Source organism: Dermacentor andersoni, chromosome 8, assembly GCF_023375885.2.
Source record: "Dermacentor andersoni chromosome 8, qqDerAnde1_hic_scaffold, whole genome shotgun sequence".
In the NCBI taxonomy this organism is placed as follows: Eukaryota; Metazoa; Arthropoda; class Arachnida; order Ixodida; family Ixodidae; genus Dermacentor; species Dermacentor andersoni.
The window spans coordinates 57,635,706-57,659,864 of NC_092821.1; the positions used below are offsets into that span (position 1 = coordinate 57,635,706).

Genomic DNA, 24,159 nt, shown 5'->3' on the forward strand with positions numbered 1-24,159 from the left:
GAACAACTTTTCCTGGTTGTACAGGTGAAGCTATGGGGTCAGAGCCCTTACACGTGTACAAAAGTGCCCAAGATGTCAGGGTGAGTTTGGTTGCCACTTTGCTTCGCTGACTGCATGTGATCTGTCTACATTCCTGAAGGCAGTCCTAATTGAATCCTTATAAACAAACATTTGCTTTGTCCATCTCCACACAGCCATTCATTGCTGAAGTTTTTCACGAGTCTCTGAGGGGGGCTATGCAGCTGGCCAGTGCATGACCATTGGATGAAGGAGGAATATTGCTTTTTAGTGATGTGCAAAACATGCACCTGTTTGACATTTACTAAAGCTGAAAAGAGCAAGCCAAAGAAAGACCTCCACACTTCATCCCAAAATAAAGTGCATCTTTTTGTAAATTGAGAGCCACAGCCAATAAAACAAGTTCCCTATTTCTCACGTTATAAAGAGCAAGAAACTTTTCTTTTGCAGTTGCTTTTCCCCTACACCAAATACAACTTCACAAAAGTAAAATTGTTGGTGTCATTCCGAAAATCGCAAACAAGATTTATAAAGTGGGAATTTTAATATAATTCGTTAGAACTGGCAAGAATGCAAAAGTGGGATCTACCCATTAGCTTCACAACAATTTCCTTCATAGCATAGGGCAGCATATCGGACAGCCATCATTCTTATCAAAATCTACCCTTTTTTTTTTCATTTGTCTAATATAGATGTTGAATCCACAAGCACATATTTCGTAGGCCTTCATTAGTAGCTCTCGACACACTCAGTAAAAGCACAAATTCTGATTATTTTGCTGCTTCTTTAAAACTGCACTTAAGAATTTGCAGATTTTGAGCGATTCATTGTTTTTCTTCTACACAAAACACCAGCAATTAGGTTACAGTTTATCACAGTTCATGCTGCAATATTTCCAGAAATAAAACAAACTTAAATGGCCTAAAAGGAATTAGTACCTTTCCTTCAGTAAGAAAAGGGCAAAGAGACACCTTTACCTTGGGTTTTCTCTGTTCAATAACCCTATTTGTTAAACATTACTAGATGCTTTGATTAGGCAACTGTTCAACGAACTTCAGAGGATTGTGTTTCATTTTAGAAAAAAAGAAACAGAATTTTCATCCAGAATGCATGACGATTACATCCAGACCAGGCGGCCGCCAAGTCGGGCAATGAGCGGAGTTAATTCCTTCAAATTCCTTTTGGCATCACTGCTGTTGTGGTGCCCCGAACATGCGATCAGTAGCACTTTTCATACTTCACGTGTTACGAGTAAAGCACAGAAAAAAATGGAACATGCCACGCTGAACGCGAATGTTTTGGGATGGAGTAAGCTTTCCCATCAAAAATTACCCTAATCATCCAATAACTAAACCTTGTTTGATCTCTATTCAGCCAGGTAAATAGTAAACAAAAATTATCCAAGCAGCAGAAGAGGCCTGAAGAGGAAACACTATGTTTCAATGGTAGACCAGTTTTTTTTCACTCCCCTCCCCCAGTTAATGTTAGCTAAGACACCCTGTATACTTCTCAATGATATTGGTAAGCAGCCATGCATGAGTTGAGAATGCCTGCAATATGGACTCTTATACAAGATTTTCATTCACCTGCAGGTTTTCTTCCTATGATCTAGGCCCAATTACATGTAAATGCATTCAAGGGGCTCATCCAGGATACTATGAAATTCACGGACTGTTGCCATATACAGGAGAACGGGTACCTTCTCTTCTGTGGCGATAGCTATTGCTGTTGCCACTCATCTCCAGCTGTAATGGGGCAACTAGAGTAGAACAGCAGAAACACATTTCTTAAAATTTTCATTTCATGCAGTTAAAAAATAGAACAAGAATTAGATTTACTTATCCCATATGCATGCAAGTATGTCACCAAGTGCACCTTTGTAACACTGTCATTGCTGACCTCATTAAGATTACTACACTTCATGTGCTGATGCTCTTGCATAACAACCGAACAATTTTTGTGCATAAATATAACAATGAAGACAAATATGCAATGAGGTCTAGCTTTTGAAATGTTTTTATGTTGCATTATTCTCACTGTTAACTATTTTACTCAGCATAAGGTTAAGCGAAACTTAAATTTTCACCTAGGACGCTGTTTTGCGGAAGGATGTCATAGCGTTGGCTTTCTGGGAAATAGGATGTGCACTAGAAGCGTTACCTTAACCTAGATTACTACATTTTCAGAACTGTGAATACGCCAGTCTCGCAGTGAGCAGCGACAAAGCCCGAAAAGGCATGAAAACGAAACGGGCGGTGACAACACCTTGCAGCTTCCGCATTAGCTTTCCGACGCAACATAGATTCCAGCAACATCCATTTGTTGACTGTTCGCAAATAAAAAATAAATATAATCCGTTCAAAAGTACGTCAAAACTATAGATAAATAATTTCGGTCATAAAGACAGCATAAATGCGTGAAAAAGCAATAAAATCAGAGACTTCAGACTGACACAATTGCAGCTGTGGTTGTGTGCAAAGTTCACCTTCATTTTCTCCACTAACAAGTAACCCTTTCAGCCAAAGTAATGTGCGTACAATTTAGAACAAAGAGTATTGCCTTATATTAAGCATTTCTATCTAAAGTCTCTTTAACCCTTTGAGCCATAGTGTACACACCAAGGTTATGCATCAACAGCAAAGGCACGGATGAAAGTAGTGACATTTAAAATGTGCCACATACATTTTAAAACACTTTTGATCGGATTGGAACTATGCTGCAAGTTTGAATAATATGTTAAAAATGTTTCAGTGAAACAAGTGCGAAAGTAGACGGTTTGGTATTTTTACTCGGTGCAAGTATGTCGTATGCAGGGGGTTCACTTCTTGCACTGCGTTTCACAATTTGTTGCACAAGGCACAATTTCACAGTGGGCGGATAGGTGCGTTTCAAGCTGGCTAGAAGTGGAATAGTTGATGTTCTCATATTCCGATGTTCCTGTACTAGTTTTCACACGGAGTCCATATTCTCTAAACATGACAAAACGCACTAATGGACTGAAAATTGCTAATCCATTTTACAGCTGTATGCTTTTTATGATTCTGAGAATCTTGGAAATGCAGTTGAAGTAAGTTTTAAACCAACAGAATCAGTTAGCTCCTGAAAGGGTTAAGGCTTCTGATGGGGCTAGTTAGAATCGCATTGCTGTGAAGCAGTGTTCTATATTTATACAAAACAGCACATGAAGCAGTATTAACTTACATGAATAAGCAGTTGGACAAAGTCTGAACCTCCCAGCCTAAAGCTTTCCCCACTCATCCTTTTGCCTGACAACCTGACGTAAAATCTGTGCAGTGAGCTTCAAAATATACAGCACAATTATCTCGATATTACAATTTTTTTTTTAAATTTCAGCTGCCTAATGTCTCTGCACACAAGAATTTCAGGTATGTGTGTGTGCTACTTCTGAAGAGTATGTGGGCAAATCATTAAACCCGTTAGTCAATGTGTGAAACAAAGCAAGGATAAACACAAACTTGCATGACAAGCCCGAGGCCTACACTGAATGACTGCAACTGCCCCACAAGTGCGCAGCACATTTTCCTCAATGGCATCAAACACGCCGGCAGTTTGGAATCTTCCACCCGGTCAACGTCACACAGAGGTATGCCACATGCGCGAGTTGTCAGTGTACAGGAAGACAGCATAAACAACTGCACAACACACCAACTGTTCAGAGTTTTGAAGTCCTTCTTTCGTTGCACAGTGTCCCATCTAAAAAAGGGGGTTGTGATCCTATCGGGGACAACCCACTTTAATTATTTTCTTTGCCAGTTCCGTGGCATGTGTTTTAAAGATGGAAAGTATGTCACGCTCCAGGAAATGCTCTCTCTACCCGTAACACTTTCGAACAATAGCAGTTCATTGAAACTAAGTAGTGTAACTTACTTTTTCTGTTCAATAACTACATCCCTTGATGGTCGACCGCGTTTTCCGATTTGCTATTAGCAATGAATGAAAACGCCCCACTGTGACAGTTCATTTTTACACTGAGCTATCCGAAAGTCTCAATACAATTCAACTATATGATCAATGAGGAATGCAACCATCTGTCTAAGAATGTTGAAGTCACGACAAACTTGCGAATATTTGCAAGAACTGAGCAGGAACTGAGAACGAACGAAGTTATTCTATCACTGGCGGAGTTCCCGTTCTCTTTAGTGCAAGACTAGTCGTACTACGGCGTTACTTGTGCGAACAGTTCTCAGGCACGCGCTCATGCCCTTCGGCGCGAAAGCTTCTCCCAATCCGCAGGCGTTCGCAATACAACCGTTTTGCTCGCTCGAAACACCTGTGGGAGCGCTCGAGCAATAGCGGCGCAAGCATCATTTCACAAAAATGTACGCGCCAGGCGCCACCGAGGAGCCAAGAGTCGACATCAAGTGACTCATACAGGGTCTTTATTCACAGCCGCGCGCCGTAGGGATTAATCGCTCGGTTGTGCAATCAATCGGCGATTGAAAAACGATGCGCGCACCGCCTGTTTCAAGGGGACAACTCACGAGAACGCAACGTATGGCCGTGGTATGGCATACGGAAAGTATGATGTGGGACGAATAAATGCATCGTCCTCCGCCACCAATGCGGAAAGCTCTTACGGAAAAGTAAGAGTATCAGCCTCTCAGTCCCATTCAAAAGTTGCGACAAGAGATCCAAGGACGCTTGCATTATGCGACAACAAAACGGCCAAAACTGGGGCGTCAGTCGCCATACCACTAGCAAGTGTTTCGCCTTGGCCCGACTGCGGAGCTTCCGAAACACCACGGGAGAAGACACGGAATGTCGAAAGCGACAACGAGGAAACTGTTTTCTTCCCACCACGACGGGCGCAGCAGCGCTGGCCCTTTCGACGACTGTTAAAACGAGACAAGCCGGCAATAAAGAAGTGAACACATCGCAGAAGTGAGCGGCGTATTGCCAGCGACTCGGTCGGCGAACGTGAAAGGTCACTGACGATTGACGCGTTACGATGACATGCGTTTCGAGCGAGAAAAGTAACAGCGATCTGCGGAGACGAGCTCGGAGGACCCTCGGCGTGACATTTGCCGATGACACCCCCCTTTCAACTGCATCGCGAGATATCAGCATATAGGAGTGCGAGCACAGACACGCTGACCCTGAGAAACCCTGTCAACATGTGTGACGGCTGGTCAGCGGCGACCAAGCTTCACGGCAAAAGCGACCGTGTGACGGCTAAAATTAGCCGCGTTGGTCGGCCGTTACGAAAGAGCGCGTGCTGCGGCCGCAGCGTCGTCGACGATATGGCTTACCGCGGTTGGCGCGCGACTTGTCCGCGCAACAAGCAGCTGTCGCGGCGACTCAGCGGGCGTCCCACGGTCGTCCGGGCATCCGCGGGCAACTCCGTCCGTGTCTGGTATCCATCGCGCGTGCGAAAGGCGGCAAAGAGCGCGGTCACCGCGTAGCGTATCGCACTGCTGCCACCAACGGGCCGGCCATCTTGATGTGACCAGCGGGGCGTTGCGAGCAAAAAGCGAAAGCGCACGCATTGGGACGGACGCCTGCGGAGACCGGAGGCGGCGCGATGGGCGCATGTGTGTTTCGCCGCGGGGTTCTCATCATCATCAACAACGCTCGTAAATAGCGCAAAGTTTGAACTATGTGCTAAAAGATCGCCACTACGCTTGCAAACCAAAGTTATAGTATAGCTATAGTAACATAGTGTTTAAAAAACCATTATTTCTTACAAAGTGTGTTTCCCCCTGCAGTAATAGAAGTTTGAGTGACTCTAAAAAGGGATGATGGAGCTATGAGCTGTGGTCAAATCTCCAACATTCCCTGCTGCCGCTACCTCCATCGCCCGCAATCACGCACCAAGGACAGCCGAGTAATTTTCAGATCTGCTGTGTGTAGCGCACATGCTTCCAAAGTCGCAATCGTCATAACAACTCCTCTCACATGTTCTCGCTCATTCTCAGTATATAAAGATCCTACCAGGAAGCTCCAGCTGCGCACAACAGTACTCATTGATAGGCTTGCTTGAAACTCCGAGCAGGAATTCAATAAAAGTAAATGTTCTTTTTCATCATGCATGCAGTTGATTGAGAATAAGGGTACCTAATTCAACTTGATACAAAGCCATGGACTGTTCATTAGACGCAGTAAGTCTTATTATAAAGAATGTAGTCCATCAACACCAAGAAGTGAAGGAAAACATCTGAAAACGAGGTAAAATAAAACGTGAAATCATGCAGCTCTTCCATTTCAGTGCAGTTTACGTATCAATCGTCGATGTGGTTAGAACCAAACAGTTTTGTCGCGCCTCTACATTAAGCAAGACACGTGAACCTTCAACAGTGTTTTGTATATTGATCGATCGACAATTAACGTACGTCCATATTAATTTAATTGTGTGCCCACATTCAGAAGCATGCGCTAATGCACCTTGCTTGAGAGAGATTTAAACATTTTATTGTATTCGCGCCCATCTAAACCATTGCGCTTATTGTTACTATCCTTGGGTTAAAACATTTAATTCTAACTGAATGGTGTCAACTCGTTCCAGCTGGAAACCAGTCCCAGTTACAGGCCAACTGCACTACAGTAATGTACTCTGCACTGGTATCGATCCTTATCAGAGTGCACTAGACATGTTGTATTTTCTAGCGCACTCTGCCCATATGCCACTCTGACCACCTCATTCATCCCCTTCATTCGTTCTCGACAAAGGTGGAGAATCGTATGCTCCCGCTCAGCAACAACTCGATCCTGGCGTCGCCCCTACATGCTGGGAAAGGTGTATGAATGTGGCCGCCATTCTGTAGCGTGCACTGTGTGTGCAGCACATACTATTATAGGCCCAGTCTGACTCCACAACGTATTCTCAAATTTCAGTTCCCTACTATTACGCCAGCCAGCAAAACTTCGATGAATGCCAGCTTCGTTGAATGGCCCCAATGTTCGAATAACTTTTATTTCACAAAGAAGCCTCAAGCAGTCAAATGAAAGCTGCTTATTTGCTATGAAATGTAGTGAAATGTTTACAATTGAGCATGTCCCACATAGTCACCTCCAGTGTGGCTTGAACAGCAAATAATTTTAGAAATCTTGAGCAGTCATTAACAGTTACACTAAAAGACTTCATTAAACACAGTTAAGTTGATTTAATTAGGCCTACCAACAATTGGTTTTCACAGAATATGTATACACAGTGGAATCTCGATAAACAGAAATCGCTTAAACAGAACACCGTCCTCATGGTTGGCTGGTTTTGTATTCACGCAATTTTATTCGGCTGTTTCTCAGTAAATGTAACTCCTGATAAACAGCACCAATTTCCCTGGTCCCTTGAAAGAGAGTCCACTGTATAAACACATAGTACATACAATCGAACCTCAATGCAACGACTGAACTGCAGCAAAAAACTTCACTAAATTGCAAATTTTGTTAAGTTGAAATTTCTGTCAGCAGACGTCACAAGGTCCTAAAACAGAATTTGTGATTATTGCTTCTTGTCTGTAAGCATTTATGAAAAGAATCCCGTAACAAACTAGACCAGTAATTAATTAAAAGCACTGGTTCGTATAGAGATCACGCCAAGAAAAAGCTTTTGCACCATGGACCACACCTACATAGCGGTTGCAATCACATATGGTGCCATACTTTGACATGTATAATCACAGACTGCCAACGCTGGGCTGCCATTGTATTTTACTGTGATTTGCTCACTCACTTTCCGAGGCCTGTGAAGGTGAAGCATTGACAGCGATAGCAAAGTATTTGACAACTGCACGAAGTAAGGTTCATAGTTTTGTCCGCTGTATAAACTGCAGTAAGAGTTCACTAATAAATTAATATGCATGGTGAAGGTCATGCGCACTAAGGTAAACACAGAGATCTCACTCGATAACCACAAACACTCGTAGTCACAATGCTGGCATGCTGAAGACTGCCGACCATGGGAAGCGAACCCTTCGCACTGCCTCTTGCTTCAATGCACCTTCGACACTCGAGATTGTACAATCTTCAACACTAGACGCACGGGAAGACAGTGCACGTGAAGCCACCAGCCATTTATGTTCTCCCAGCCTTTGCACCAGGCGCAGCATACCTCCAAGATAGGGCACGCGGGCAGCGAATGCACCACGCGCACCCCGGCTACAGGCTGCCCGAACTAGGAGGAAATGCGTGCCCCAAGGGAGGGACAAGCAGGAGTGGAATGCGCAGGATTTTGTTTCAAATTTCCATCTGTTTCCCCGGCATACGTCAGTGTAAGATTGTGTTTTTTGCAGGCACAATCTTCATAGTGTGATCCATGCACTGCAATTGTTTGCTGGCAACGCACAAACTCATTGAAGGGCCAACGTTCTGAAGAAACAAAGGGGTCATTTCACTTAATGTATTGGTGGGCTCCATAATACTTTTGAATATGTCACATACCTTTAATGTGCTGTACAGATGTGTTTTCATTCCACCCCTATCGGAACGCAGCCGTCACAGCCAGGAATCGAAACGTGACCAGAACGCCGTAGCGACTTGGATGCCATAGCCAGACAGACACCGTGGCAAATACAACTAATTTTTGTTTTTTGCAACATGCAGAAAGAAAGCCATATTCTGTGGAATCATTGGTTCCATTGTGACTAAAAATAGTGCATTTATTACAATATAAAACGGAAATATATTATTATACTCTGGTAAGAACACAACAGTTCACAGTGCACAGCACTGACGTATGTCACCTTCACGAGCACACTGTAAATGCCCAGTTTTGTTTCTGCACAACATGGTGCACACAGATCCTTGCATTCATTTCCTAATCTCATGCTTAGCTAGCACTACATCCGCCTGCAGGCGACTTGGAAGACTTGGAGAAATGCTGTCCTGGGAAAGCACTTTCACTGGAATATCACTGATGGCTGCCGCTTTCACCTCGACAGCAGGAACGTCTTTGTCGCTGGCTGCCAGTGGCAAAACAGTGGGCACAGCAGTAACTGGGCCCTTTTTGGATGCAGCTGCACTGGCTGCACCGGCAATACTAAAAGTGTCAACATCTATCGGTGCCTCTCGTTTGACATCTCTAGACATCTTGCGAACGAGTGGCCGGTTGTCAAGCTCCTGGCGTGCTGGGATTGCTTTATCTTTCATTTCCAAAGGCTTGCCAACTGACTTCACGGGAGCTTCAACGCCGACATGTACAGGCTGCTTGGCGAAACTGCTAGCGACTGCTGGAAGCTCTTGTGGAACCTGCTGTAGAATGGGCTTAGGTTGCTGCTGCACTAGGCTCGGTTTGCTTTCAGGGACAATGGGAAGCTTCTGCTGCAATGGCTGTTGGACATCTTGATGACGCATGATGATGTCCAGTGGTTTGACAAGGTTCTCTTCTGCTTTCGGAATGGCATCTGCAGCAGGAACGACTGACTGCTTTTGAACCACCACATTCTGAATGCTGAGTTCAGGCTGGTGCATCGGGCCCTGTTTTGGAACCTGCGACAGGGGAGGAGGGATGTCAACTTTCGGACCTAGCGCAGGGGGCAGTTGGCGGATATGCTTCACATCTGGCAGGTCACTTCGGCCAGTCTCGTCCTTCTTACTGCCTTGTGGTGGAGGGAGGGCAGGATTCGGGAGCTGTTGGTTCGCAGCAACACGATGAATGCTTTGTGCGGCAGGCTGGATGCCTACCGACAAAGGGACCTTCACAATCTGTTCTACGTGTTGTGCTTGACGTTGTTGCGAGTCCTGCCGAGATCGCTGCACATCCTGCATGGAAAGCGGAGGCGCTTGGTTCAGGATCGGCTGTGGAATGTTCTGGATGGGACCCTTTGACCGCAGTTGGCTCCCTTGGTTCAGGAGAGGCGGTGCACTGCCTGCGACCGCTGGATGCGGTGCATTCGGGGCTTCTGGTCTTGCACCGGTGAAAGGTGCTGCCGGTGCGGCCATGGGCAGCCTGTCTTGGACTGGTGACTGCGCAACCACATTTGCGGGTGCGGCAACCAATCTTGCAGTATCTACAGTTCCATTGGTTTTCTGTGGCTGTGGGGGCATGTCTTGCTTGTGCTTGGCCAGTTCCTGCTTGAGCTCACGCTGCAGGTCTTCCAGCATCTTTTTCTGCACCTGCGTGTGTGGATGAAAACAAGTTCAAGCCTAAGTTCACGTCTCACTTCTAAGTGGCTGCAGCTGCACTGAGACATTGCCTATGGACAACAATGTCGCCCGGAGTGTGCAACATTAAGAAAAAGGCAAATATATACTGAATGTCGCAAAAGTAAGGAAGGCAGGTATAAATGACTGTTCCGACTGAACTACTGGCTCATTACAGCTAAGATTTCAGAGGTAAAATTCTGTGCCGTGTTTTGTTTGACACCACGTTCAAGTCCAGTATAAGAAAGTGCAAGCACAGTTGAACCTCGCAATAACGAAATCCGAAGGAAATGTGAAAAAAGTCGCTTTCGCTAGCATTTCATTGTTACGAAATAAGAGACGGGTAGGTAATACGTCGCAGAACGAAACTTTACTGTCAAAATTCCATTAGCTTAGTTTGGCAAGCTAGCTGGAGGATATAAAACCGAATTGCCAACAGTACAAAAGGTGCGCCGCATGCGTCGATCATCAGTGGCACCACTGCCATGCAGCAGTATTCTCAGTCAATTGCTTTCGGAGATTCTATCACTTTCGGAGGTTCGATCACGATGCGGCACCGAACGCAGAGCAACAGCACTCCAAGCATGCAGCAGCATTTCTCCAGCGCACGCTGTTGCCCGTAGGCGCCGATGCGTCTGGTGCCGAGTGCGAAAGTGATCGTATGCCGTACAGTAAAACCGTGTTAAACCGTACGTGCTTAAACAGTAGTTCCGTTTTAAAAGTAGTAAAGTCAAATCCCCAACTCAACAGCCATTGCACATAATGTGTTTTGCATCCGCATAAACCGTACCAGCTTATTGCGTACATATCGGTTAACACGTAGCGATTCCACTTTTCGTCGCGCAAACACGGCGGTGCGTCGTCTCCATCGGGCGGCCCGGTAGAACAAGCCTCAGAGATAGGAACAACGCTGTGCAAGCGCCCTGTGCATTCGCGCGAGAAGCCACATCATTTCAGAGGCGTGCCAGAGAGTGTTGTGGCGTCGCGTACGAGGACTCGCGCCATGCCGAAGCTCGGATAAGAAAGACGCCGGATGCTCGGCATAGAAGAAAAATTAGACATCGTTCGTGCTATCGAACGTGACACGAAGAAGTCGGCACTGGCACATGACAGGGACCTGCTGTTGACTACGGTGTGTGGCATTTGGAATGCGAAGAAGTTGCTCGGCAGCGCTGCTGCGACCACAAAGAGATGTCGGCTACGAGGTTCGACTTTTTGTCATCGTTGCCTCTGTTATTGCCGAAGTCTCGGCTAGCAACAGTGATGAGGACGACACAGAAAGTGACAGCATGGGCGATTCAGGTCCGACAGTGGCAGAAGCTGCGCATTATGTCAGCCTCATGAACGCAATCGTCACGACAAGAACAGCACCCCGCAAGGAAAAAGGTGCCCAGCGACCTCTGCAGCATTATTCTGCAGGCAGATTACTCGTGGGAGGAATCTGCCATGCAAGTGTTTGCCAAGAAGAGGGAGGCTGGCTGAAAAGCTGCCTTGCAGCTTTTCACTGTAAGTTTGAGGCCACTGTCATCGCTGCTACGCCGCCGCAGCATCAAACGAAAATAACACTTTAGTCGCGTGAAGTGAAGAAATACTGCATGTTTTTTCCTCCTTCATCGCACTCTCTCTGAGTTCCGTTTTTGACAGGTAAGTGGTCGATCTCATGCTATTTCGGTTAAACAACACTACCATTAGGTGTGTACTTTTTCCGAGCTCCGGCCAACTATGGTTTAACGAGGTTTCACTGTATACCTGAAGGCAGTGGATCGAGATTAAGGCCCCTTCGCACAATTACAGCCCCTTCGCACCAACCCCGCACATGACGCCTGTCGGGTTGCACTAAAACCAGCGTTCTTGAAGCAAGGAATGAGTCTGTCCGAGTAACCCATCAATCACGGCCCAGTGCGTGTCACTCCATGCTGCAACCGCCATCTCAAGCGCCATAAATAATTCCAAGTCGGTGGGACGTGGATTTCCTTATTTTTGCTGCATTTTTCTCGCTATAGTGCACATTATGCACTGCACTAGGTGTGCAAGAACTGCCGTCACATGTCGGCAGTAACATGCTGCTGCTTCAAATGGGCGGTCAACAAACAAGATGGCGGCCATGACGTGTTCTGGCGTGATCACTTCCGGCGCTTGGTTGTTTTCATCAACAAAAATGGTGGCGCATGCAAGTGTAATGTGGTGGTATATTACGCAATTTTAATTGAGCACATTTTGGAGCCTGCTAGCGTTGTGCGAGTAGGTGATGTCCAGGGTTACGTTCTGGCAAATTCCGTCGATGCGGCATTGTAGTACAGCGTCATTTTGTTGTCGGGAAGTACGAAAATATTTTGTTGTCGTGAGAATTTCATAGTCGCAGGATTTTGTTATCGCAGGTTTCGACTAGCAATCTTAAAAATGGGATTCAGCAGTGCTGAAATGAACAGAACATGGACTACTTTATGTACAGTAATCGAATTATCAACAAGCTATCCGATTATTATTATAAATTCATATTCATATACTAGTATTCACAAAGTTCGAAAATTTTTCTCATTACACAATATAACATGAAACATGACCTGTCAAAAGTACAAATGCAGCATTAATAACATATAAGCAGTTTGTTCAAATACAAAGACGACTCCGGAGCATTGTCTGTGGTCATGCATAATAAGGGTAAAATTTAACGAGTCTCGAAGACAGTTTGTGCATATTTGACCGTCGAGGCTAACTTGGAAACTAGTATTGTATGCAATGATGTGGTGCTTGTGGCAACAGTGGGTGACAAAGACATGATAATTTTCTGGTTGATATGGTCATCACAGATGTTGCCACAATTATATTGACTAACACAGCAACAATGTATATTGCCAATTTTATTGTGCAGAGAACAGAGATGTGGAGCCCACAAATTTTATCAAACAACACCCATAAGTGAATGCTAACATTGAGCAAAGTTTGCCTGCAAATGATCCAGCAGTTTAGCCAGAAAAGTGTATGCATGCCTGGTAGTTCTTACTGCAACTTTAATTGACCACCAGTACTGTTCACATTTGAGTTAAGCACACAACCCAGCATGACGCATCATTTAAGGGGAGACGCTCCTCGAAGCAACTTTCTTTTATTACTTGTATTAGAGGTTTCAAAATTCAGTCAAGTATAGAGTTTTCTATGCAGATTTCAAATATGGCACTACTTTTTGTGTAGCTGCTATAGTTTTCGAGTTATATGATGCACAATGCCAAAATATAGTCATCTTTAGGGGCACTTCTTTAAGTAATAAATTTTAACAAAAAGCACTGTGCTAGTAGCTTGTTTAGCTCTTTGTAGATTGCAAAGTGCCGATCTCTAGCCAAACAGTGTATACAATTGCTGAAACTATGCAAAAAGATTCGAACATTTCAACTAATTAACCATGTACTTCTGCAACTTACTGCTTGGAGATATTGCAATTTCAAGTAAATATTAGCACTGTACATATGTTCAAGAGTATATATGGCGAATTTCATTACTATAAACAACTGCAAATGTACAAGGCTATTTTCATGTGATTGTGAAAAAAATTAGGTGAAGTGTCCTAATCGATATCGGCAGTTTGCGGTCCACAAAGAGCTAAATAAGCTACAGCACAAAGCTCTAGTACAAATATTAAAGAAATGTTTTTTTGAGGAGTGTCCCCCCTTAATAAAAGAAATGTTTCTATATAATTCTAAAGAAAAATCATCATTTTACACAGCATTTCAGTGATTAATGAACCATTGTGCCAGACAGAATGATGCATCCCCCAATTTTGCGATGCTCCGGGGCAGCCCCCCTTTCCCCCCACTCACGGCACCATTCCCTCCATGAACAGGGGGAAAGCACTTCACATGTGGAAAGTTCCGGTTGGTTTTCGGGCTCCCTCGTAGTCTATTTCTTTCCTTCACTTTCGTTGCCCTTTCATCATTAGTTTCCTTTCCCTCTTCATGTCGCTCAACCGCCGCCCGCTTTAATCCCTTTGTTGCTATCTCATTGCGCTTTCATTCTCTCAGCAGTGCCTGCTCCCATCATGAGGGTTCTCCATGTGTTCTTTCTCAGTCATGATCAGAGTGGACAAAGTTCAGACAGCCAAGGAAATGAATTGCCTCCAGGCGTGTTCTCACTGATGTGTCAGGCAATTGCAAAGTACAATGTTGTAGAAACGAAACATGCTGACGCTCGGCTACACGGTAAAAATTATTGAAGAAGCGGAAAAACAACATGGAACCACGAAGGCCAGAACTGCCCGGGATTCCAGAACCTTCGTTGAAGACTGTTCTGGCAAAGGAGGACACCATAACAACCGAGTGAAACAATTCCCGTATGTGACGCTGACAGAGGGGAGTATTCTTGGGTGATCACTTTCAGAGATAGTTTCACTTTCGCAAGACTGAACACATCCAGGTAAACGACTGACAGCGCTTTTGCCAAGCTTGCTACCTTCACACAGTGCCAAGAACGCTGTCTGCCATATATTTGACATGTCCACTATCAAGTACAGAATTGATTGATTGATTGATTATTAGATTTCTTTAGTGCAAGGGCATCTAAGGCCAAAGAGTGCTAGGGCATGTGTCCTAATTCTGCAGAATTGTTAGTTTAAAATAATTATTTAACATGAAAGCTGTACAGAGGCATATGCATAAAGTAGATCTATATATTTTACTGCACCGATTCTAATTACTAAAATGAACTGAGTATGGGAGTACAGGAGTATAAAAACGTATATGGATGACAGCGTATGGAAAGCATGTGAGGAAATCGAAGTGAATAACCATCTGAATGTATGCACAGACAGCATCGGATATGCATGTTCCTACGCAGTTCGAAGCTTTATGTCTACGTGCAAGCACGCAAGACTTTTCATGCATCTGTCGTTGGGTTCAAGGTCTTGCGTGGGTAGTCGTTTAGGACTTAACGTGCAAGGAGGCATTCCCCATGTCGACACAGTTGGCTGCCACTTTGGTCGAGGACAACGCCACAGATGCTGCCGTCCCTGTGCCTACGTTCATGGATGCAACATAGTATTGACAAAATTCAGAGATTCCTCCTTGCAGGCAATGCCATAAATGACCTCTTTGCAGACGTTGCTGGGCTCAAGAGAAAATCTGTAAAAAATTGACTGCTTTAAGAAACAATGTGTGGTTGAGAAAAGAATGCTTTCGCATGCTGGTGGGTGTGGACTGCAGTGCAAGATAGACTAAATCCCTCCAATAATGCGTAAATGGGACCTGCACTGCTCTATTCTTTTCGCATTAACTTTTTGGCAGTTTTGCATCTGGATTCATTCCGAATATTAGCTTATAGTTCCTGACAACTGTGCCGTGTGAAACCCTGTGTTACAGACATAACTGTTGTTGGTCGGATTACAGTCAAACCCAACTATACGAAAGCCATTTGCAAAAAATTATCCCACACATTGAACAATTTCTGAACATTGCAGAGTTACAACGAGAATACTGTCAAACCACAATATAACAAACTTCAATAAAATGAAATTCTCTATATAATGAAGTATTTAACTTATTATAACTTGTCCGTAGAACACCAGGTATTTTAAACCTCAATATAATGAAATTTGACAGCTGCCACGAAGGAATACTCGTCTGCGTGCACGGCAGTTCCCATCTTTTGATGGGAACTGCCGTGCACGCAGATGGTCGAACGATTGAATTACGTATCTGCTGCTTGCCAACACACCTCTCAAATTGTATGCTATGGAGCAGAGAGCAGCCACCGACACAGAATATTGTAGCGGCAAGACCTTCCCACTTGCGATATTCTATATACAATTCAAGTGCAATAAGATTTTATCATGCTGTGCACGTTGCATGCTGTTGGCAAGACGATGAGAGCCAAGAGGGATAGCGGCTTGGTTGTGTGTCATCTTCCTGTGCAAGCAACGTGAAAGGGTGGTGGGAAGCGAGTGTGGTTATGTGATCAAGCATGCGCTGAGGGGGTGGTGGGGAGGCTTGTGAGCACGTGTCTCTGTATCTAGCCCGGTTGTGACTGCACATGACTGTTAACATATGTGGCCTGCACACCGTATCTCGAGATAATCTCTGGCAGGTGCAAAGCTTAGGCCGGAATGGCCGTGGCTTAATGTGTACAGTCTTGCTGCACATCAATCACTGGTGTTCGTGCAATCTTGAGTTTCGGAGGTGCGTTGCTATCAGAGGCAGCTGAAGCATTCACTCTCTTTTGCGCGCGCTTTTCATGTTAGCATCATCCTACTGTGGGTGACACTATCAGCCACGTGGCAGTGTGGACACGAAAGCATCGCAGGCTTCGCTTTGTACGGCCGATGCGAAGATATCGTTGGCAAGACATGAAACCGTACCTTTGGTCGCCGACTCTCAATCAACAAAATGACATGTTAACAAAATGACACGTTTTCCTTGTTGAAAATTTTTTTTCTAGATTTCCTGGTACTTTGGAAAATTTTGTGCCCCTTTTGTGTAATAAAAATCTGTCAGCGACTGTACTTATATATAAATGGTCAAATTTCTATTTAATGAAATTTCTATACAAGTAAATTGCCAATTTTACTGACTTCATTATATTAGGGTTTAACTGTAACAGCAAAATGGTACTGTACATTGAACAAAAATAGCAGGCACTGCTGATACATCGAAATTCAAACAGCGCAAAACTGCCCCATAAGTTGGTTTTCACGTGTGGCAAAAGCCACGCCCTCAGTAAATTCCTGCTTTTATTGCGAGTTCGACATATATGGGTCTGATTGTATACGACACCCGGATTATACAATGTTTTCGCTCAGCCCTGAGAAAATTGTATAATCAGAGTTCCACTGTACTAGGCAGATGTCTCTACACGGTGTCTTGGCTCACTGAGAAAGACATCAATCACAGGTGTGCAAATAGTGGAAACTTCTGTATAACGAATGATGAAATAATGCCCTATTTCCTATTTGATACAGTGTTCAAACTATTCGTAAATACAGATACTTTTCAAGTAGTTATTAAATATCTAAGATTGCCAACTGTGCGTGATCAAGCATGAAATCGGAGCACAAGTCTGATAAATTTAATTAATGCAGTCATAGAAGACAGAGATACGAAAAGTTAAGTTGTGCAGAATGCCACGGCTAACTCATTATCATTCATGGTTGAATACTGGGGTTTTACATGCCGAAACCACAAGTTGATTATGAGGCACGGCATGGTCGGGGACTCCAGATTAATTTTGACTACCAGGGGATCCTTAACGTGCCTCCGATGCATGAGACAAGGACGTTTATGCATTTTGCCCCCATCTAGATGCGGCCTCCGTGGTTGGCATTTGATCCTGCGACCTCATGATTAGCAGTGCAACACCATAGCCGGTAAGCCACTGTGGCGGGTTATCATTCATGGTCGCCAACGACTCCCAAGTATACAAATAAACTAAGGGTGTGCAAATACCTGAACATCATCAAATTGAATAGTGAACATTTGGATAATTCGATTTTTCGAACATTCAATATATTCAATGTGGAGACCCACACAGAGCCACATGTACTCGTACCGTATTTACACGATTGTAAGTCGACCACTTCCTTAAAATTTGAAAATCTGACGTGGGAGGTCGACTTACAATCAAAACCAAAACATGGCACTGCCAAAAAAGCAAGACCAACGGGAGCTACAACGTAGTTACAATTTTATGTTTGCGCTATGGCCCTACCCGTAGCTTTTTGCTGTCCCGCGTGTTTGTTCGCTTTTCGGAAGGATTTTTTCAACATTTTCGAGAGTTTTACAGTGCACACAACACTCATGAGGGGGTGTCGATAGTTGATGGAAGCGCCGCAGTTCCATTTGCGGTGGCACCCTCAGAACGGCGGCGCTTGCGGGGAGCATCGGTTGTGGGGTTCTCTCACCCGTGCTCTTGGGACAAAGGAACGACAAACACTGTAGTGCAAACAATCACAAGGGCATTTATTGCACCTTTCATAGATCAATGCCTGCTAGCCGAGTTGCTATCCACAAAACATGCAGATGGGCGCGCGACAAATCTAGAAGTCCGACTCACCGCGACCGGATAGCGAGTTAATATGTTCGCCCCATGCTGGATCCCAACACCCGGTTGTCCGCGTGTACGGTCATGCGAACGGTGGCGCGTTCGAAGGCGGCCACGCGAGACGGTCTCGCAGAAGCATGGATCGGCACACGCGCGGCACGGCACGTCCGCACTGCTTGCTGTCCCGAACCAAAGAGGAAGCGCCTTGTCTTTTGGCGCCCAAGTAACCCCACCTGTCGGCGGCGTTAGCAGCTCAACACTCGCGCCAACTCTCGTACTGCGCCTCAACCACTCCGACCGCCGCGGGCGCCAGGCCACGCGAGCCGTGCGGGAAAACAACATATCAGGGGATGCGCGAGAGTCGCACATCCCCACACGGTAGTTTATGGAAGAGCAGACACCGCTTGCAGGTTTCTCTTTGCCTGTTTACGAGAGGCATTGGTTTGACGCGTTCCACTTGACTGCTGGCTACGTGCTACTTCTATGCTTCCTCAGTTGTCATGAGTGCTCTAGGCCCACTAATCATTCGGCACTCGTTCACAGCAGCGTTCAAGAGGGCTGCCATCCTTTATGCCGAAGAAACAAATCACTGCGCAGCAGGCCGCAAGTTCGATGTTTCTGAACGGGTGGTGCGAGAGTGGCGACTGCAGCGAAGCGAAATTTTCACCTGTGACGGCAAGTGAGGAATTTCCCACATCCCGAAGTATGGACGCCTTCGGGAGCTGTAGGCTAAGCTTGTGGCATACGTCGCTGAAATGCGCGATCGGTCGCTGCCAGTGAAGTGCGACATGATCATGAAACAAGCCCGGATCTTCGCCATTTAAGGACCTGCTCCTCTGTGAGTACGAGTGGCTGGCGGCAGAAGACCGCAAAATTATGCCAACCAGACTTGTCAAAAGAGCCTCCCTGACGGCTGCATGTGGTTGGGTACATTCGGCGAGGGCTGCTGTTCCACATGTGGTGGTGCGGTCGTTTTCCAAATGTGAAATTTCGCGGGACGACGACGCGCTGTGGGACTGTAGCAACGATGACGATGGCAGCACTAGTGAAGATGAGCAGTCCAGTGATTATGTCAGCTACTAATAAATTTTCGTTATCGAATGCGCCCTCGGGTATGCTCTACCCCCCCCCCCCCCCGCTTTGTTTCTTTCCTGTCACGTGATATGGAGGGGAGGGTCGACTTACATTCGAGTCGACTTACAATCATGTACATACGCCCCGTGTACTCGAAGCCAGGCAAGTGAATGCTTTACTTCGTTCTCGGCACAAAATGAGCACTGAGCAAGCAGCACACAGGCCGCCCCAGCCGATGCAGCAGCAAACTTCATCACTGCCAGCGCTCCTCAACGTCAGCCAAATGCAGGAATTGCACACAGCAGCACCACGTCAGCCGGGGCTGCCTGTCGGTACTAGGTTCGTCCATGGCGACAGGACCGATCGAAACAATGTGACATGGGCAGGGGAACGGCAACAACAGCAGTGCGTATTTAGTTATGTTCAAAGGTCGGGCCTATTAGCTGCCTAGACACATACAGATTGTGTTGGGTACGAGGCGACAAACTCCCTGCCATTTCAACAGCTGTCGATCTAACCTGCAAGCGTTATCTTGGGATTGTGGCAAGCATATTGCGATGGCTTGCAGCCTGTTACCACATCCATCTGAAGCGCTGCTTCATTGGGCATGGAAAACTAAGGTTACGGCTTGACGCCGCATCGACGCAGTTCTGTTCAAGGTAGCCACGTGACACTTGGAAGGTTGAAAAACCACCTCGCACATGAAAGCAACTGCGCGGGATAGTAACAAAGTTGTTCACGGCTGTCACCTTTGGGACACACCCTACAGTGGCCTCTCATTCCCGATGCCGTTTGTAGAAGCACATCGGTCTCTTTTTGTAGCTTTGAGCAACACGTCACAAGGCTAGCTTTGGATTAACACAGTGAGTGCAAAGTGTCACGACCCAGTTTCATACATTCGCACGGATGGCGGATACATAATGGGGGGAGGGAAGGGTGCCACGCAAACTTGCCGTCACCCTCCAGATTTTTTAACCTTTGATTGATGGTTAATCACGCCGAACCAGCCAACGAAATAGAGCGGACAGCACCTCTTTTTTAGCGTCAGCACTGGCTACGTGTGGAGCGGTGATCAAGTCACGTGATGCGCAGTCGTTTCGTATGCCGCGCAGATTGGCCATACGATAACCTGCGTGGCATAAATTCAGGATAGCCTTTCTGTCGTTCGGAGAACAAACTGGGAAGCAAAACTGTCTATGCAATAAATAAATGATTGCTGCAAAACACAGGTCCACCATTAAACTGAGAGCTTCATTGGTAATCAGTACAACAGAATGTCACTAATTCGTTAGGTTCAGAGGGGAAAAAAGCACTTGATTGTATTGAACATAAAATTATTCATAAAAAACATGTTTCCAGCTTTAATCAGTGCTGGCATACTAATTTGGTGTTCCGTTTAATAAGGGCAGACTCTACTGTATGTCTTGATTTCTAAGTACCTGAGTTAGCAATAGCTTGCTTCCTTCTTGTGCGATGCTATGAGACTTCTGAGCATGTGCAGCACCGTAATTTCTTGCCCAAAATTTGCAAGCACCAAATTTTGTGGAAAATGTTGCAATATCTGATTCACTATTCGGGTTTTCCTTCTTGACTCAATCATATATTTGATTATAAATCTACTATTTAGTATTCACACACCCCTAAAATAAGCCGCTCACCGCATAGAGTTGTGTAAGGGCCGCAACCCTGAAATTTGGAAAAAATATTTCCAACGGCGAAGCAGTCGTGTTCGGTATTCGATAATGTGCGCGTCCAGCGGCAAATTTTCGCGTACTGTGTACTTTTGCATGCCGCTATTAGATGGCAAGAGCTGGGAGGGTATTCTGTAAGTGTCCACTGAGTGGACAAGCCCATTTCATCTGCTGCTGAATTTCTGATTGGCTGGGCTGGGGTACAACACGCCAGAAGGAGAAGGGCGCCTTCAGTCAATCAGCACTTCAGCAGCAGACGAAATGGACGTGTCCACTCGGTGGACACTTACAGTATAGCCCCTCTGGGGTGTCCACAAGATCTGGGGTGTGCACAAGCCACTGGCTGGGCCGGCGCCATTTTGGCTAAAAGGTTTGGTCCCGTGTAAGGACCGCACCTCATCAAAATTGTAAAAACAAAAGTGCGGCCCTTATGCGAGTCTATACGGTATTTGCTCCTAATGACCCATTCTTGCTTTTACAAACCAATGCTTCATGATGAGCCACGTATTGACAGAAACTTCATAATGGCATGATACAGTGCGTTTACCAAATGCACTGTATCATTCATGTTTTATTTCCTGCCATATGTGTATATCTGCTTCGTGTCGATTGCAAATATCATTGTTGAAATTATGTAAACCTGTTTTTACCGCCATTTGTGAGTGTGTAATATATGCCCAACCTGTAAAAATCCAACTGGGATTGACAGTATCTGAAACAAATAAAAATAAGAAACCTCAATATAGTGAACACGAATATAACAAATTACCGCATATAACAAAGTCAATAAAAACCGTTTTGGCACTGTTACAGTGTAACCGATATATACTTAGGTCAAATATCGCATATAGTGAAGCTATCTTTGTGTTACATGCAACTTTGTTATGACCAGGTTCGACTGTACTACTAGAAATGTGAAGATCGTGTTGTACGAGGGCGAATGAAAAAAATAGAGGTAATTTTCACACAACATCTCTATTTCCACACAGAAAGGAGAACCACACATATAAACTACTCCTGATATGTTCCCTGCAACGAAATTGTAAAAGCAATGGCATTGCACGCAACCCGGTAAATTGGGTTGCAAACGAGAATGGTTGATCTATCGGCCCATATTGCTAACCTATCGCTTACAAGTGGAATTTTTCATGAAGTGCTAAATCTTGCACGCATAACCCTAGTTTACAGGGGTGGTGAACAGCAAGTTTTGAAATTATCGGCTAGTATCCATTTTAAACATGTTTTCTGAAGTGATCAAAGATATAATCTATGGAGAGTATGGCTTTCAGAAAAATAAATCAGCCAATGTAGACCGATTATATATAAAAGATAAAATTATTGCCAACATAGAACAAAAACTTCTTACATTGGAATTATTCATAGACCTTAAAAAGCATTTGATTGCATCAACTATGAAATCTTGTTAAACTAAATTTGAAAAATATGAAGTACACGGCGTTGCTGGTAACTTAATTCAAAGCTATATGTGCAAATGTAAGTAGTTCATTCCATTAGAATCTGCCACTTCAAATAAGTTGAAAATGCAACAAGGCATTCCACAGTGCTCCAAGTTAGGCCCATTGTTGATCCTAGTCTAAGCGAACAACATTGTACAAACGCAAGAACCTTGTGATTTAGTTATGCATGCAGTTGACATGGCCGTGTTTTTTCCTTAAATATTAGAAGAACTTGAGTGCAACATCGATAACTACGTACTTGGTATTTATAGGTAGATGGTAAAGAGCAAATAAATTACAGTTAAACACAGCAAAGACAACATATATTATTTTCTGGTCATGGAACAAAAAACTTGCACTTGAACTAAGCATTACATAAAAAAGAACATAACTAAAAAAAATTGCCAACCAAAAGCTTTTAGGAGTATGGTTCCATGAAGAGCTTTCTAGGAACGCACATGGTAATAATCTTAGCGCCGAGCTCTAAACAAATTGCCGGGTAATGCACAGAACAGCACACTGGTAATACCGAACTGGCTCGAAGAACAACTGCACAGTGCATTTATTAGAAATTATGCTATGGCACTCTCATATGGGGAACGGCAACAAAAACAAATTATAAGAAACTAATCATATTACAGAAACAAATACTTTGAATTTATGCAAACTATTGAGGACTTCTTTTAAATTTACACGGAGCTCCATTGTTCTCCCTATACTCTATGTTCAGGGCTGACCCGACCTGCTACATGAAGGTCTTATGCTATATCCAGCCAGGTAAAGGCGCAATCTATGTCAATGCGGAAACAACAACTCACTACAACATGGATAATAATGAAGTGTGACTGGGCCAAGGACAAGGAGGAGCCCAAAGCTACATCAGAAGCGCTAAAACCATTACAACGAAAGCGCTCACCATTACAGCTTTTGACATATCACAAGATACACACCGACAACAAGAACGAATTATGGGAAACAGACATTTTTCAGACTACAGTGATTCTTATTATGAAAAACTTAATCCAATTTAATTGCTCAAAATGTGCGTTTAAAAAGCAAATGAAGGAAACATTAATTAGAGAGTGTATGTATTGCACGATGACGACAGTGCATATGTTCTATATACTATAAGTGCTTGTGTGTGTGCGTGCATGTGTGTTTGTGTGTACAGTCGGATCTCAATAAGTCAAACTTGAAGGGGCCCAAAAATTTGTTCGAATTAAAAGAAAGATTTGTTCTTGAAGTATTCGTGCACCATAACACGAAGCACGAATGGTGTGAGTCATGGAATATCGTGGCGCGAATGCACTCAGCAAGCAAGGACCACGAAACTGCCCCCGCCGACCAATGCTTGCTTCCCAATAACGGCAAAAAACGAAAGTTCAAGGAGCGGTCTAAGCTGGCACCGGGCCGGCTGGGCGCAGAGACTGTCAAAGGTGAAGGAGTTGAGATGGAGGGTGAGGGGAGCAGAGTTGGGAGGAAGGGCGGGAGGGAAGCGGATTTGCTTTCCTACCAGCTTGCTGGATGGTGCAGGTTACCTCTACCACCTACTGCCACCGAAGCAACGGAGTTGCCTAGGCCGGAATGGGCCTCCACTGCTGCTTCCCTCGACATGCTCGTGTGCTTTACTGCGATAGTGTTAAGGGCCCTGTGTTGCAGAAAAACCAGCGTAGGCGTCCCACATCTGGCGCCGGACATCGCTTTGGCAAAAAGAATTTCGAAACAAATTTCAAACCACACATACCCAACCACTCTTCTACCACCAAAGTTGCTCATACCTTGTCTTTCATTCTTTACAA

General features: G+C 44.8%; 2 protein-coding genes across 5 annotated transcripts in view; both read right to left on the minus strand.

The window, feature by feature from the left end:
* The window catches only part of LOC126526339 (uncharacterized), a 91,184-nt gene extending 84,963 nt beyond the window's left edge, over nucleotides 1-6,221 (minus strand). The window contains exon 1 of one of the 2 annotated variants that reach the window (XM_072289695.1): nucleotides 5,289-6,221. The gene's annotated coding sequence lies outside the window, so the exon portion shown is untranslated. The remainder of the gene's footprint in view (nucleotides 1-5,288) is intronic. The other variant, XM_050174239.3, reaches the window with a different exon arrangement.
* A 2,386-nt stretch (nucleotides 6,222-8,607) lies between these two features.
* LOC126526340 (uncharacterized) overlaps nucleotides 8,608-24,159 on the minus strand; it is a 104,442-nt gene continuing 88,890 nt past the window's right edge. For all 3 annotated transcript variants that reach the window (XM_050174240.3, XM_050174242.3, XM_055068156.2), the window contains one exon: nucleotides 8,608-10,089. In XM_050174240.3, coding sequence (XP_050030197.2) covers nucleotides 8,785-10,089 — 1,305 coding nt within the window. In that variant the 3' untranslated portion in view covers nucleotides 8,608-8,784. The remainder of the gene's footprint in view (nucleotides 10,090-24,159) is intronic.